Source organism: Oryctolagus cuniculus, chromosome 3, assembly GCF_964237555.1.
Source record: "Oryctolagus cuniculus chromosome 3, mOryCun1.1, whole genome shotgun sequence".
NCBI lineage: Eukaryota > Metazoa > Chordata > Mammalia > Lagomorpha > Leporidae > Oryctolagus > Oryctolagus cuniculus.
Genome location: NC_091434.1, coordinates 69640150 through 69654972, shown reverse-complemented (window position 1 = coordinate 69654972; position 14823 = coordinate 69640150). Strand labels below are relative to the sequence as shown.

Sequence of the window (14823 nt, the reverse complement as noted above, 5' to 3'; positions counted from 1 at the left end):
CAGGAGCCAGGTGCTTTTCCTGGTCTCCCATGGGGTGCAGGGCCCAAGCACCTGGGCCATCCTCCACTGCACTCCCTGGCCACAGCAGAGAGCTGGCCTGGAAGAGGGGCAATGGGGACAGAATCCGGCGCCCCAACCGGGACTAGAACCCGGTGTGCCGGCGCCGCTAGGCGGAGGATTAGCCTAGTGAGCCGTGGCGCCGGCCAGTATATATATTCTTTTTATGTTTTTGCCTCCCCTCTAAACCATATGCTTCTTGATAGCAAGAAATACATTTAATTCGTGTCCAATACAAATACCTAGTGTGATACCTAGAACATAGTAGCCTTGAGAGTCTATGCTGACACAAAATTAATAAACTCTGATATTTCAAAACTTTTATGAGTACTTAATAGGAAAGATGTAAGTATCGTTTCATTTTACACTGAAGAAATTAAACGACTTGAATAAAGCCTGTGAAGTTAATGTATTCATGCTGATATTAGTTCCCAGTGTTTCTGTGCATCAGGTAGAACATTTGTGTGCACATGTGATTACATAAAGGTTTTTTTCTTTAATATCTAAATACACTACAGTGAAATAAATCTCTCTTCTTCCCTTAAATGTTAAGCAGCATTAGAACATTTCTTCAGACATGAGAATTTAATATTTGACTTTGCCAAGAAGATTATATGACCTGAGGCTTCAGATTTGGTTGTGTGTTTATGTATGTGTTAACCAACATACACATGGTTGGTTGACATGTTAGAGGTGAAAGGAAGAAGCTGTAGGGTGCTACGACATATCATGACAGGGTTACATACTGGAAAATACATGGACTTTGGAGTCAGCTACTGTTTGGTAGGCTTAATAGGTTCAAAATATTGGACAAATGATTTATTCTCTTAGTATGTCAATTTTTTCTTACATAAAATAGAGTTGATACCTGATTTGACTGTTAAGACCAAATGAAATAATGACCATAACACATCTAATGCAGCCTGTGACACAAAGTACTTGAGCTGTGATAACTTAACATTGTTATAATTTGGCAGGTATGACATAAGATACAGAGTAAATCTATGAAATTTCTCAATTCAAACGTTCCGAATTTCTCAATTCTAAGTGTCCTAATTGAACCCACCTGTATATCCCAATTCAACTGGTTAATAGTTTCTCTTCCATGTGCCTTTGACTTACTGATATATCACCAGTGATCTGTTTTAAAAAAGTATTTGATTTTTCTCATAATCCTTGACTTCAATATTTTTTTCAACTACAGGCAAAAAATGGAATCCAAGAAATGGAATGTTGTTCTCTAGAATCTGACTGGATCTATTTCCATCCTGATGCTTCTGGTAGAATAATACATGTTGGCCCAAATCAAGTCAAGTGAGTAATTTCATTATTACTTTAAAAGTAGCTCAGGATAGCATTTATTGGCATCTTTATGTTACATATCTAACTTTTGGGCCAATATAGAAATAATTAGCTTGTTGTAAAATACTTCCTTAGAAACTGACATCTAAAACACTGAACATTATTCTCTTAGCTCATCATTACTTTTTGTAAATATTTTAGGGGTAGGTGCTTATAAGTTAAGATGCCACTTGGGATACCTCCTTCCCATGTCAGAGTGCTTATATTCAAGTATTGGCTTCATTCCTGATTCCAACTTTCTGCTAGTGCATACCTGGGAAGCAATGACAATGGCTCAAGTAGTTGGGTCCCTGCCACTCACATGAGAGATCCAAATTGAGATCTTGGCCCTTGGCTTTGGCCTGGCCCAGCCCCTGCTGTTATAGGCATTTGAGGAGTGAACCCATGGATGAATGATCTTGCTCTCTGCCTTTTAAATAAATTTTTAAAAAATTAAATAAATTACATTTCCATAGATTTTTTTGATGGATGATATGTGAGAGAATTAAAGATGGGCAGTTCTTCATCAGGTCCTAATTAATTATTTAAAATTAATAAGAAACAAGATGGGGCTAGTGTTGTGGCCTAGCAGGTCCCAGATCAGAGTGTCCTGGCCCAGCCTCAGTCATTGTGAGCATTAGTGCTCACTCTGCCTTTTAAATAAATAAATCTTGGGGCCCTGTGGCATAGCGGGTAAAGCCACTGCCTGAAGTGCCAGCATCCTATATGGACACCAGTTAAAGTCGCGGCTGCTCCACTTCTGATCCAGTTCTCTCCTGTGGTCTGGGAAAGCAGTAGAAGATGGCTTGAGTCCTTGGGCCCCTGCACCTGTGTTGGAGACTCAGAAGCTCCTGGCTCAGCTCAGCCCCAGCTGTTGCAGCCATCTGGGGAGTGAACCAGCAGATGGAAGATTCTCTCTCTTTCTCTCTCTTTTTCTCTCTCTCTCTCTCTCCTGTCTCTGCTTCTCTGTAACTCTGCCTTTTGGATAAATGAATAAATCTTTAAAAAACAAACAAATAAATATTTAAAAAAGAAAAAGATGATTTGTCTGTGTTCTGAAAGCCAGGAAAGGTGGTGAATAGGTGACTGTTTTATTTTGTTCAAGATGCACTTGTCTACAAGTTGACTTCTCCATTCTTGAAATGCTCTTCATTTGTTTTCCCTGACTTTGTGTTTGAATATTTTCCTCCCTCTCATGTGCCTTTTTTAGAAAACTTTCACGTACTTCCTCTACCCAGACTTCAATTGCATGTTCTTAGGACTTAGGCCTTCTCTTCTCACTCCTCATTTTCTTTCTGCATGATTCTGTTTATTCCCTTGGCTCTGGGGATTATTTGTATACCAAAACTCCAGAATTTATACACTAGACAAATCTCTCATCTAAGCTCATTCCAGAAATCCAGAATCATTCTTTTTTATTTTTTTTCATTTTATTTGTTAAAAGGTAGCGATTCAGAGATCACTCATCTGCTAGTTTATTCCTCAGATGCCCACAAAAACCAGGATTGGGCAGGGCCAAAGCCAGTACCTGGGAACCCAGTCTGGATCTCCCGTCTCACATGTGGGTGACTGAGACCCAACTAGTTGAGCCGTTTCCCAGGGTGCACATTAACAGGAAACTGTAATCAAGAGTTAGAGTCAGGCCTTGAAACCAGGCCTGATACCGGATGCAAGTGTCCCAAGCAGGGTCTTAACTGCCATGTCAAATGCTTGCCCTGGAATCATTCTTGCTACCTTACCAACTTATCTTTCATCTGTATACATACTTTTAATTTCCTCTTCTTTTCTTTGGTTTGATTGTATACTTTCCTGTTCTCTGTCTTCTAAGTCTGATATTCTCTCTTCTGCTTCACCCATTCTGTTTTTAAGGCTCTCTAATGTGTTTGTCATTTGATCTATTGAATTCTTCATTTCATTATGATTTCTCGTCACTATCACAGTTTCATGTTCTACTAGTTGTTTCATTTCATTTTGATTCCTCCTTAATATTTCATTTTCACGAGAGATTTTCTATCTTGTCCATTAAGGATTTCTGTAGTTCAAGAATTTGTTTTTGAGAACTTCTCAATGTTCTTATCAATTTTTCTGAGATCTGCTTCTTGCATTTCTTCTATCTCATCGTCTTCATAATCTTGAATTGGGGTGTCTATTTCATTTGGGGGCGTCATAGTGTCTTCCTTGTTCTTGTTACCTCGGTTTCTGCGTTTGTTGTTTGGCATATTGGAGATATTCTTTGGTTTCTTCAGTGTGGTGTTTTTTCTCGTTATACTGTGACTCTAGATTAAGTGGACTGTCTGCTTTTGATGGATCCTTAGAGGCTTTGATGGGTGTGGCCAGAGAGCTCTGTTTGGTTCTTCAGGGTTAAGGGTGTGCCAAAGGTGACTCACCCAGATTGTTCTCTCGCTCACTCGCTTGCTCTCTCTCTCTCTCTTTTTTTTTTTTTTTTTTTTTTTTTTACTCAGTTGGGAAGTAATTCCACACAGCTGAGTGGAATTGAGGGTAGTTGATGTATGAAATCTGGCCCCTGTGGGTATTCGTCTGCTTACCCCTGGGACCACAGAAAGAGTTTATGCAGCCCTCAGTGTGGTCTCAAATTTCTCCGTAGTCTCTCACCAGGTTGCCCAGGTTACTGAGTTTGTGTACTCGGTGAGTTCTCTCGCCCCCCCCCCTCAGATTTTCACAGTCTCAGTTCATTAGCTCCACACTTTCACTAGGTCTTAACCTCCTGTTATTTCTCCCCACCAGAGTCAGGCTTTTCTGCTTGGCTAATGGCGGGCGCCGCTTTACATACGTAAAATGGCGCCTGCTCTTTGTCTTGCTTGGCTTTGTAAGGAAAGAGGAGAGAGAGGCTAACGTCCGTGCCGGTTCCCCTTATTTATTCGTTTTTTTCTCTCCTCCCGTCAGCCTGGTGAACTTTCCCCAGTGGGGCTTCAGGCCTCGTTCCCTGTAGGCTCTTTCTGCCTTTCCCCGCCAATGTCTCGGGTTACTGGGGTTTTTGTCTCACTTCCCCTTCCAGCGCTGGCGCGCAGACTCTGCGGCTCGGCTTCTGCAGCAGCTTGGCTCTCGCGGCTCGGCTTCCACACGATGGGCGACCTTGCTCTCCCCGTAGGTCCTCCGTGTCACATCCACTAGATCTGGAAGAGTTTCCTATGCAATTTTTTCCTGAGGCTACAGTAACTCCACTTTTATTAAACTATCTTTTCCCAGATTATCGGTGCATGCCCTCACTATTCCGCCATCTTGGCTCCGCCCCCTGTAGACATACTTTTAAACACTCACATGCTTTCTCTCTCTTTCTTTCTTGTACACATATACATATCATATATGCTATCAACCCAGATTGATTTACTACTACATATTTCTTAAATCTGGCTGTTTTCACCCTTGGCCACTGACATTGATCAGATCACTGTCCTCTGTTACCCAAACATACATATATACATATACATATACATATACATATACATATACATAAAGATTGATTTCTTTAAAAGAGTTAAACAGTAAGGAGCGAGAGAGAGGTCTTCCATCTGCTGGTTCACTCCCCAAATGGCCCTAACTGCCGGGGCTGAGCCAGACCAAAGCCAGGAGCCAGGATCTTCTGGGTCTCCACCTCAGTGCAGGGACCCAAGGACTTGGATATCTTCCACTGCTTTCCCAGGCCATAATCAGAGAACTGGATCAGAAATGGAGCAATCAGGACTCGAACTGGCACCCATATGGGAATGCTAGCAATTCAAACTGTGGCTTAACATGCTACTCCACGGTGCCAACCCCTGCCTACTAATGTTAAAGCCTACTTCCAAGGTGCTTACAGTCTGTTCTCCCTGCAACTAGTATGATTTTTTTAAAATGCAAAAGTCTAAGCAAGTGAATTCTACTATTTTAGCCTTTTTATCTCTTGTGAATATTCTTAGGATAAAGACCAATATGACATAGACCTTCTTCCCACTCGTGGTCTGTTTCCCTTCCTATTGTTCTAATTCCTATTCAGAGTTTATGGCCCAGCTCAAATGTCACTCTGCCACAGAAACCTTCCCTGATACACCTTGATAGAGTTACTCATTGCACCCATTGTGTAATCTTCCTTTGTAGCACTTAGAACAATTTTAATTAATTCTTCATTATGATGGGGAAGGATTTAGTTTTGTTGACTCCTGTAACCACAGCACTGAGCACAATGCTTGGCAGAGTAGATATTTGTAAGTATTTGTTAAATAAGAAGGGCTATATCTGCCTTATTTATTTTCTTTAACATTTTATTGAAATACAGTATACATACCAAGAAGTGCACATAAGTGTACAAATAAATGAGTTTTTGGTTTTCTGATCATGCTCATAACACCCAAAATTAAGAACAAAACATTACTAGTACTCCAAGAGTCCTTACTATTCTTTATGCTTCACGATAATCAACCTAACTCTGAATCTGTTATGAGGAGTATAAAAAGATTAAATGAGGGGACGGCACTGTGGCTCAGGGGTTAACACCCTGGCCTGAAACGCCAGCATCCCATATGGGCGCCAGTTCAAGTCCCGGCTGTTCCACTTCGATCCAGCTCTCTGCTGTGGCCTGGGAAAGCAGTAGGAGATGCCTCAAGTCCTTGGGCCCCTGCACCCACGTGAGAGACCCTGAAGAGTTTCCTGGCTCCTGACTTCGGATTGGCTCAGCTCCGGCCATTGCAGCCATTTGGGGAGTGAACCAGACCTCTCTCTCTGTCTGTTTCTCTCTCTTTTTACCTCTCTGTAACTCTTTCAAATAAATAAAATAAATCTTTAAAAAAATTGAATGAAATAAGATTATTAGCTTTTTAAACACTTTTTCAAAAAGATACACATATGTGTTTGAAGTTCAGAGGGAGAGAGAACTTCTATCCACTGGTTCCTTCCCCAAGTAGCCACAGCAGCGAGGGCAGGAGCCAGGAACTCCATCTTGGTCTCTCTCATCAGTGGCAAAGACCCAAACAGACCGTCTGCATTAGTGGAAAACTGGATGGAAAATTAAGCAGCCAGGAGTCGAATTGGTGCTCCAGTGTGGGATGCCAGCATCACAGGCAGCAGCTTAACCCACTGCACTACAGCCTTGGCCTTGGTAAGCCATTTTTAACTGTTTGGCTTCAGTAAACTTTACTTTTAATGTTTCTCACCACTGCCTTTTTTAAATGCTTATTACCAACCATATTAGTTTAAGAAAATAAGTGTGTGTCCCTTTGTTAACTTTCAAAAGATAATTTTAAAATATTGGCACTAATTAACTAATTGAGCAATTTAAAATGATCCGAGATGTGGGTGTCTAGCTTATCAGTTAAGACACTGGTGGGGCCAGCACTGTGGCATAGCGGGTAAAGCCTCTGCATGCAGTGCCGCTATCCCCTGTGGGCGCTGGTTCGAGTCCCAGCTGCTTCACTTCTGATCCAGCTCTCTGCTATGGCCTGGGAAAGTTGAAAATGGCCTAAGTCCTTGGGCCCCTGCACCCACATGGGAGACCCAGAAGAAGCTCCTGGCTCCTGGCTTTGGATCGGCACAGTTCCAGCCGTTGTGGCCAACTGGGCAGTGAACCAGCAGATGGAAGACCTCTCTCTCTCTCTCTCTTTCTCTCTTTCTCCTCTTTCTCTCTCTCTCTCTCTCTCCTCTTTCTCTCTGTGTGTAACTCTGTCTTTCAAATAAGTGAATAAATTTAAAAAAAAAAAATGACATTGGTTAAGGGGGCCAGCGCTGTGGCATACCAGCTGAGCCTCTCCCTGCAGTGCCAGCATCCCACATGGGCACTAGTTCATGTCCCAGCTGCTCCTCTTCCAAGCCAGCTCTTTGCTGGTGGCCTGGGAAGCAGTGGAGGTGTTTGAATGCCTGAACCCACATGGGAGACCCAGAGGAAGCTCCTGGTTTCAGATCTGTCCAGCTCTGACTGTTGTGGCCATTTGGCAAGTGAACCAGTAGATGCAGAGAACCTCTTTCCCTGTCTCTCCCTCTCTAACTCTGGCTCTCAAGTAAATGAATAAATCTTTAAAAAGGACTGGTTAAGATGCTCCTGTCATATATTGGAGTGCCTAGGTTCTGTATGTGGGTTCAGCTCCTGACTCCAGCTTCTGCCAGTGCAGGCCTTAGGCTGCAGTGGTGATAACTCAGGTAATTAGGTAGAAACCTGAATTAATTTCCTGGCTCCTAGATCTGACCCCAGCCCAGCCCCAGGCATTTGGGAAATGAACCAGGCAATAAGAGCTCACTCACTCTCTCTTGCTCTCACTCTTAATAAATATAATTTTTAAATGAATACTAATAATTATGATTTCTTAGTCTTTGCTAACTGAAAGGCCTCCAGCCGTCCCTGGCCACAGTAGCTACTTCTGCCTGCTGTTCTCTTTGCCAGCATTTGAAACTGAGCTTTGAGAACATTGTGCTTTTGAAGCTTGTTCATGGTGTGAACAGATTTGTGTGGGTGATCTGTAAATTATTTTATTTTCTCTTGCTTACTAAGCTTAATCCATGAGGCCGTTTATTCTCAGAAAACCTAAATCTTAAGAAAAAAGTATTGTCATTTCCAGGGTTGGTCCTTTATTTGAGAAGCAGAGAGACAGTAACAAACAGAGCTCACATCTGTGGATTCACTCTCCGACTGCCTGCAACTGCTGGGGTCAGGCTAGGGCAAGAACCAGGAACTGGGAACTCAATTCAGGTGTCCCTTGAAGGAAGCAGAAATCCAACTAACTCAGTGTTGCTACTATAATTTCATTACCTGAGCAATCATTGCCACCTCCCAGGGCCTGCATTAGCCCAAAGCTGGGGCCAGTTATCAAACCCATGCACTCTGATATTGGGTATCTGAACCACCAGGCTAAATGACCACCCTGGTTGTGGTTTTTAAATATTACTCTGTTTTGGAGCCAGCATTGTGTTACATTGAGTTAAGCTACAGCTTGCCACACTGACATCCTCTATCAGAGTGCCAGCCAGTGAGTTCAAGTTCTGGATGTTCCACTTCCTATCAGCTTCCTGCTTATGTGCCTGGGAAGGCAGCAGATGATGGCCCAAGTACCTGAGCCCCTGTCACCTCTGTGGGAGACCGGGATAGAGTTCCTGGATCCTGGCTTTGGCTTGGCCCAGACCTGGTGGTTGGAGTGAACCAGCAGATGGAAAATCTCTCTTTGTGTCTCCCTCTCTTTCTGTTGCTCTGCCCTTCAGATCTTTATAAATAAATGTTACTCCATTGTGAAAACTCCATTCTGTGATATAGTTAACTCTCAGTATTGTTCATAGATAACTTCAGAAATAGAAATGCAGATATCTACTGTAAAGCCATTATTAAAGCAGAAACATTAAAATGGAACTGTTGCAGGATGGCAGAGGTGAGGTTCTTCAGAGTAATTTTCATTAAGCCAATTTGGAAGATGATTTAGGCATGAGCAAACAGTTTTATTACCTAGTTTAGGAGAACTTGGCACTGGGCCTACATTTTTCTGTTTAACAAAATCTCTGAATTTGAAGACATTTCTGAACATTGACCAATTGAGAACTAACTCAGTATTATTACTGCCCTTTTTTATGGAGTTTCATTGCAGTAGTTCAATTTTGGCACTTTGATGTTGTTTTGAGGTCTTCAGTTCTTAGAATTTTTTTTCCCTTTTCAGAGTTTTAAAGCTAAATGAAATAGAAAATGATTCTCAGCATCAGGTGTCTGAAGATTTTGTCATACTTGCCAATAGAGAGAAGAACAAAGTAAGTAAGGAATACTTTAAAATCCTTTGTATATTATTTTATTTCTGTATGAGGATATCACATGCAAATGTGTTTGCCTTTGAGTGTGGCTGAAAACAATAGCACAGCCCTGTAAAACTGTTGTTCATTTTGCCTACAGGGTAACCAATCTTAGCTCATGTGATTATGGGATCTGAAGAGAGTCGGTTGTATTAAGTTTTTCTTTTGCTTATTTCTGTTCCCTTTCTGTGTTTCTGAGATTTTATTAGGGAATTATCAATTTTGGTGTATAAATAATTGTGCAGACTTGGGCTTCATTGAGTATATAGAAGTGTTTGAAAATACCATACTTGGGACTTATGTTGGCCGGCGCCACGGCTCAAATCCTCCACCTGCGGCACCGGCACACTGGGTTCTAGTCCCGGTCGGGGCGCTGGATTCTGTCTCGGTTGCCCTTCTTCCAGGCCAGCTCTCTGCTGTGGCCCGGGAGTGCAGTGGAGGATGGCCCAAGTGCTTGGGCCCTGCACCCGCATGGGAGATCAGGAGAGGCACCTGGCTCCTGGCTTCGGATCAGCGCGGTGCGCTGGTCACAGCGTGTCGACCACAGCAGCTGTTGAGGGTGAACCAATGGAAAAGGAAGACCTTTCTCTCTGTCTCTGTCTCTCTCTCTCACTGTCTACTCTGCCTGTCAAAAAAAAAAAAAAAAAAAAAAAAAAACAACCTTGGGACTTATGTTGTGGTACGGTGGGTTAAGCCCTGCTTGCAATACCAGCATCTCATATGAGTGCCAGTTCGAGTCCCAGATGCTCCACTTCTGATTCACTTCTCTGCTAAAGTGCTTGAGAACACAGAAGATGGCCTACCACCCATGTGGGAAATCTAGATGAAGCTCCTAGCTTTGTCCTGGCCCTGCCTCAGCCATTGTGGCCATTTGAGAAGTGAACAAGTGGATGGAAGATCTCTCTGTGTGTCTCTCCCTCTCTCTGTAATTCTGCCTTGTGAATTAATAGATAAATCTTTTAAAAAAATAAAAATTTTAAAAATGCCATACTTTTTAACTCCATGAAACTTTTGCTTCAGTTTATAAATGAAGAAAATGTTGGAAAGGAAAATTTCTAAAAGCAGATTCACTTTTTATTTGCTGTCGTCTACAAAGCAGATGTCAGAAAGGGCAAATGAGGCAATGAGTCTATTATCTTATATCTAATTTATTTTTGTCTGTTCTGGTATTTTACCCATTGAAAATTTTACCATAGTGAAAGTGTTTTTCACTAACTGCAGTACCAGAAATTTCCTAGTTGAGGAAAGAATTGTAGACACTGAGAAGGGTTATTTAATTTTATCAAATTTGTCAATAAAATTTTGTTTTTGCATATGATAGAGCTTCTCACGTCTTTGTATTTCTCTCTACATAATAGAATGAAAACTTATTCACTGTTACGGCGTCTGGACGGGTAGTAAAGAAAAATTTTACCCTTCTGGATGATGACCCAGAACAAGAGGTACTACTTTATCCGGAGATTACAAACCAAAGCAGTATGCACTTGCCCTGTGGCTCTCAAATTAATGTTTCCTGGGCTATGAGGTCATGGTCAGGGGTGAAGGATTCCTTGTAGGCTAAATGGGTGGGATCATTATTATTAATAATAACAATCTATTAATAATAATAGTAATGTGCTATTTAAACCAGTATAACCCATTTTTCTCTCAGTGTTTTATAGTTATTTGTAAGATTTTACAGAAAGGTTAAAAGGGCCAAAATAATTTGAAGATGCAATTAATTTACTAGTTTTTTTTTATCTTGATGTGTGCATTTTCAGGGCCAGTCTCTTACTAGAATTCTATTGACTGATAATTTTATAACTTTTGCCTTATTTTTTACTATTAAATATGATCTGCTTATTAATATTCTTGGGCTAGAGGAGGAAGGTATGAGGATATGGTCAGTCAGTTCAGCCTTGTCTTCACTTTGGCATTGCCAGTCACTGAGCTAATACATTTTCATCCCTTTCCTTTAAAGAGTGTTGGAAATACTTATGAAGTCAAGTGACAATGACCATGCTTCAAAGATGCAGCCATTGCATAAACACTAAATCCATTTAAACCATGTAACTATATTATTTGTGTGACTATTTCTAGGTAGAAACATTCCAGTAAGTTTCTAAGGACAGTTTTAAAAAAAATCTTTTTGGATAGGTTAGAAGTGGCCTATTATGTGACTGCTTATAAAAACAACAAAAAAATATTCTTTTGGACCACAGAAACCTACTGAAAACAAAGCAGAAAACTCCCTCCCCAAGTATAAAACTGTCTTCAATAAAGATATACTAAAATTGCCCAAACATAGCATGAATAATTAAAGTGAGAGGTGGTAGCAAAAAAAGAGATGTTTTATATCATGAGATTAGAAAACTCTTTTAGCTTGTAAAGGAAAAGTTCAAAGGGGTTCTGACTGAAAGCCTTAACATTACTGACACCTAGGCAAGAAATCACCTTCTGAAGTTTGACCCCGATAAGTTTAAAGCAAAAAAGTGAAAAAGGGAACTATTAGTAACAAATTTATGTAAATTTCTGTCATAAGATGGTGAAGACAGAAAATATAAATGGATTAAAGGGTAGTTTGGCCAAACAAAAGTAAAGGATTCGTGTGAAGCAAGAAGAAAAACTCAGTATGTCTGTTTTTAAGGTCAGTGCCAGGCACTCAGCAGAGATGTGCCTCCTATTGTTCATCCCTGGGTGTCTGGACACTAGGATTTGCTTTCCCTGTGACACTGTTGGAATCCTAGATTTTCTGCCTTTGGTGTTTTTCTCGCTTTGCCACTGCTAACCCAAGTTTGTTCTGTGGGTTGGATTTAAGTTCGTAATATTTTCCCTCAGGTATAAACAGCATTTTGCTTTCTTTAGGGGACCAAAAACCTTTGTTTTAAAAACCAAAAGGATGGCAAATAGAGTCATTAATAGTATATGAAGGGCTATCAATTCTTACTGAATATTTTTTTCTGGTTTGAGACATTCAAGCTCAGTAAGCGGCCTTCAGGTTTCAGGACTGAGTGTCATATATTTAGTCCTGACTGGGAACTGAAGGATACGTCACAGACAGCAGTTGACTATCTATTTTGGATATGGAGAAGTCCTGGTATGCTGTCATTGTAGAGAATTTCAGTTACGTTTTGGCTGAGATCTACATAGACTTGATGGTGTTGTCAGAATTTGTAGGACACTGCTTAGCTCTTGAAAAATCTAGGAATGACAATTTTAGCAGGGACACATTTCTACCTATTCTTCTACCCATTCATTCTCCCAAATTTGTGTCAGTAATAGAATGGTTAAACTATTCTTGTAGGATTAAACCTAACTGAATAACTAGATTTTGCTTTTCTTTGCCTTTGTCTTATGTATCTGTCCCCAAGACTTTCAAAATTGTGGACTATGAAGATGAATTGGATTTGCTTTCTGTGGTAGCTGTTACTCAGATAGATGCTGAAGGAAAAGCTCACCTGGATTTTCACTGTAATGAATATGGAACTTTACTTAAAAGTATTCCACTAGTAGAGTCATGGGATGTGGTAAGTAGAATCCACAGAATACGGAGTTGCAAGAGTTTTCTTTATAGGTACTATTTATTGGAGCATTGTGCTCATGTAAGTCAAGGCTCATCTGTGCCAATGACCACATGAGAGAGGCTGTTGTCCTATATACAGGACAAAATGAGTGTTTCTTAGCCTTCTTCCTGTTGGCACTAGGGAATGCCTTCTACCAGTGGCCTTAAAGATAAAATTTTGTGTTTTCTTGAGCCATGGTATTTCTCTTTACCCTAGTCTTTGATTTTTCTCCCAATTATAAGCTTAGGAACATTAAAAAATAAAAAAGTGTAATGTCATGAACTCTGGCAACTATTTAATAGAGACCATATCTAAGTATGGGGGAGAAGGGGAACCCTGAGAATATAATATATTAATAAATTCCTTTGAAAAAATAGTATGTCGGGCTTCCAGGCACTCTTGGAAACATGCATCTGCTCTTCTGACTATTACAGAATATTCAGTTATAAGAAACAGTAGATGTTATCTTATTCAGACCTTGTTAGATCAATGGGGAACCTGAGAGTAAGTTTAGCAGCTTACACACAGTCACATAAGATAGGTATAGCAGAGTTGACAGTAGAATCTGGATATTCAGACTCCTGAGTCCTAAGTGTTTTTCATTCTCTGCATTTTGTACAATGCTCCTTTCATTAGTAATCTGCATTCCTGCAAATAATGAAAAATAAACCTATTTCTAACAGCTCTCTTCCCTCTAGGTATGTATTTGTGTAGCCCTGTCTTAGGTGCTTCAACATTCTAGAGACACACGGTGACTAGGTTATATGAAAAGGAAATTCCCTATGACTGTGTTTTCTTACAGACATATAGCCATGAAGTCTACTTTGACAGAGACTTGGTGCTGCACATTGAACAGAAACCCAACAGAGTCTTCAGCTGCTATGTATACCAGATGGTATGTGACACGGGGGAAGAAGAAGAAACCATAATCAGAAGTTGTTAAAAGGGGGGAGATAATTGTAACTTATTAGACTTTTAGCCAAACACCCCAACAGTTGCATGGAGCACTCCTTTTTATTATCTACATGGCACATTCTCCAGTATTTTCTGGAAAAGGTCTTGTATTGAATTCAGATGATTAAACTCAGTGAGAACTTCATTTTATGAAAAGTTGTGAGTTTTTTTTTGGACTGTTATTCCAAGAAGACTAGCTTTATGGAGCATTTAAGTAGATGATAATACAAAAAAGCATTAGAGAGAAAAAAACTGAAACCCTGTTGTTGAGGGGAGGGTCATTGATGGGGAGGTATCAAAGGGATAGTATGGAATTTTGATTGGCAAGGCTTGTAAAGACAAAAATAAATATACAAGAGATACAGAAAGAAATTCTTCATTATTTGTACCAAACTTTGCTTAAGGATGAGAAATGAGATGTATACTGTGTCATAAACTTTTTTAAATCTTACATATGTATATTTGTTTTATATTTGTTTATAGTATTGTGAGTTACTTCCAGTTCCCAAATTATCTTTTGTTCCATAGTTTTATTCTCTTGGTTTGGTGTTTTTATTGAACATTTGTGTTTCTTTGATAATGTAAAAGATTCCAAGAAAACCTTTGGTGAAATTTTTTCTGATACATAGCCTGTTTAGCTCTTGGCATATGTAAGGATATTGTTCTCACATCACCATTCTGTTTGTTTAGTGGGTCTTCCAGTTTTGTTTAGGCAATATTTTTGTACCTATGCAATAAGATAAAGGTACACCAGCCTGAACCAACTCTGTTCCCTGTAGAAGAGTAGATAAAAGTTCCAGAAAAAGTTCTTCCTACCTTGGGAACTGCCTCATTAGCCAGAGAAAGGTTTTGACTCTCTTAATTAGGACATGAGTATTTTTCTTCTTTGTTAGAACATATTTAAATGTGATCTTTGAAATCTAATAGTCATTCTTCAGTATGTTAGAAGTAACCTAAGAATAAGGAGAAAATAGTTTTTGTGCTCTCTGTTGAAATCCAGTTTCTTACAACCCATACGTTAAACATATTTCTCTGATTCAGCCTCAGAAGAATAACTAGTTTAAAAAGAAGGGAAGGAAGGCCAGCTCTCTGCTGTGACCAGGGAGTGCAGTGGAGGATGGCACAAGTGCTTGGGCCCTGCACCCCATGGGAGACCAGGAGAAGTACCTGGCTCCTG

The 14823-nt window shown here is 40.3% G+C and overlaps 1 protein-coding gene across 3 annotated transcripts in view; it reads left to right on the top strand.

Moving 5' to 3' along the window:
• Window positions 1-14018, top strand: part of DCAF17 (DDB1 and CUL4 associated factor 17) — a 49309-nt gene extending 35291 nt beyond the window's left edge. For all 3 annotated transcript variants that reach the window (XM_017342924.3, XM_070070703.1, XM_002712280.5), the window contains 5 exons: window positions 1262-1371; window positions 9024-9111; window positions 10509-10592; window positions 12501-12656; window positions 13495-14018. In XM_017342924.3, the coding sequence (XP_017198413.1) occupies window positions 1262-1371; window positions 9024-9111; window positions 10509-10592; window positions 12501-12656; window positions 13495-13635 (579 nt within the window). In that variant the 3' untranslated portion in view covers window positions 13636-14018. The remainder of the gene's footprint in view (window positions 1-1261; window positions 1372-9023; window positions 9112-10508; window positions 10593-12500; window positions 12657-13494) is intronic.
• Window positions 14019-14823: the final 805 nt, after the last annotated feature.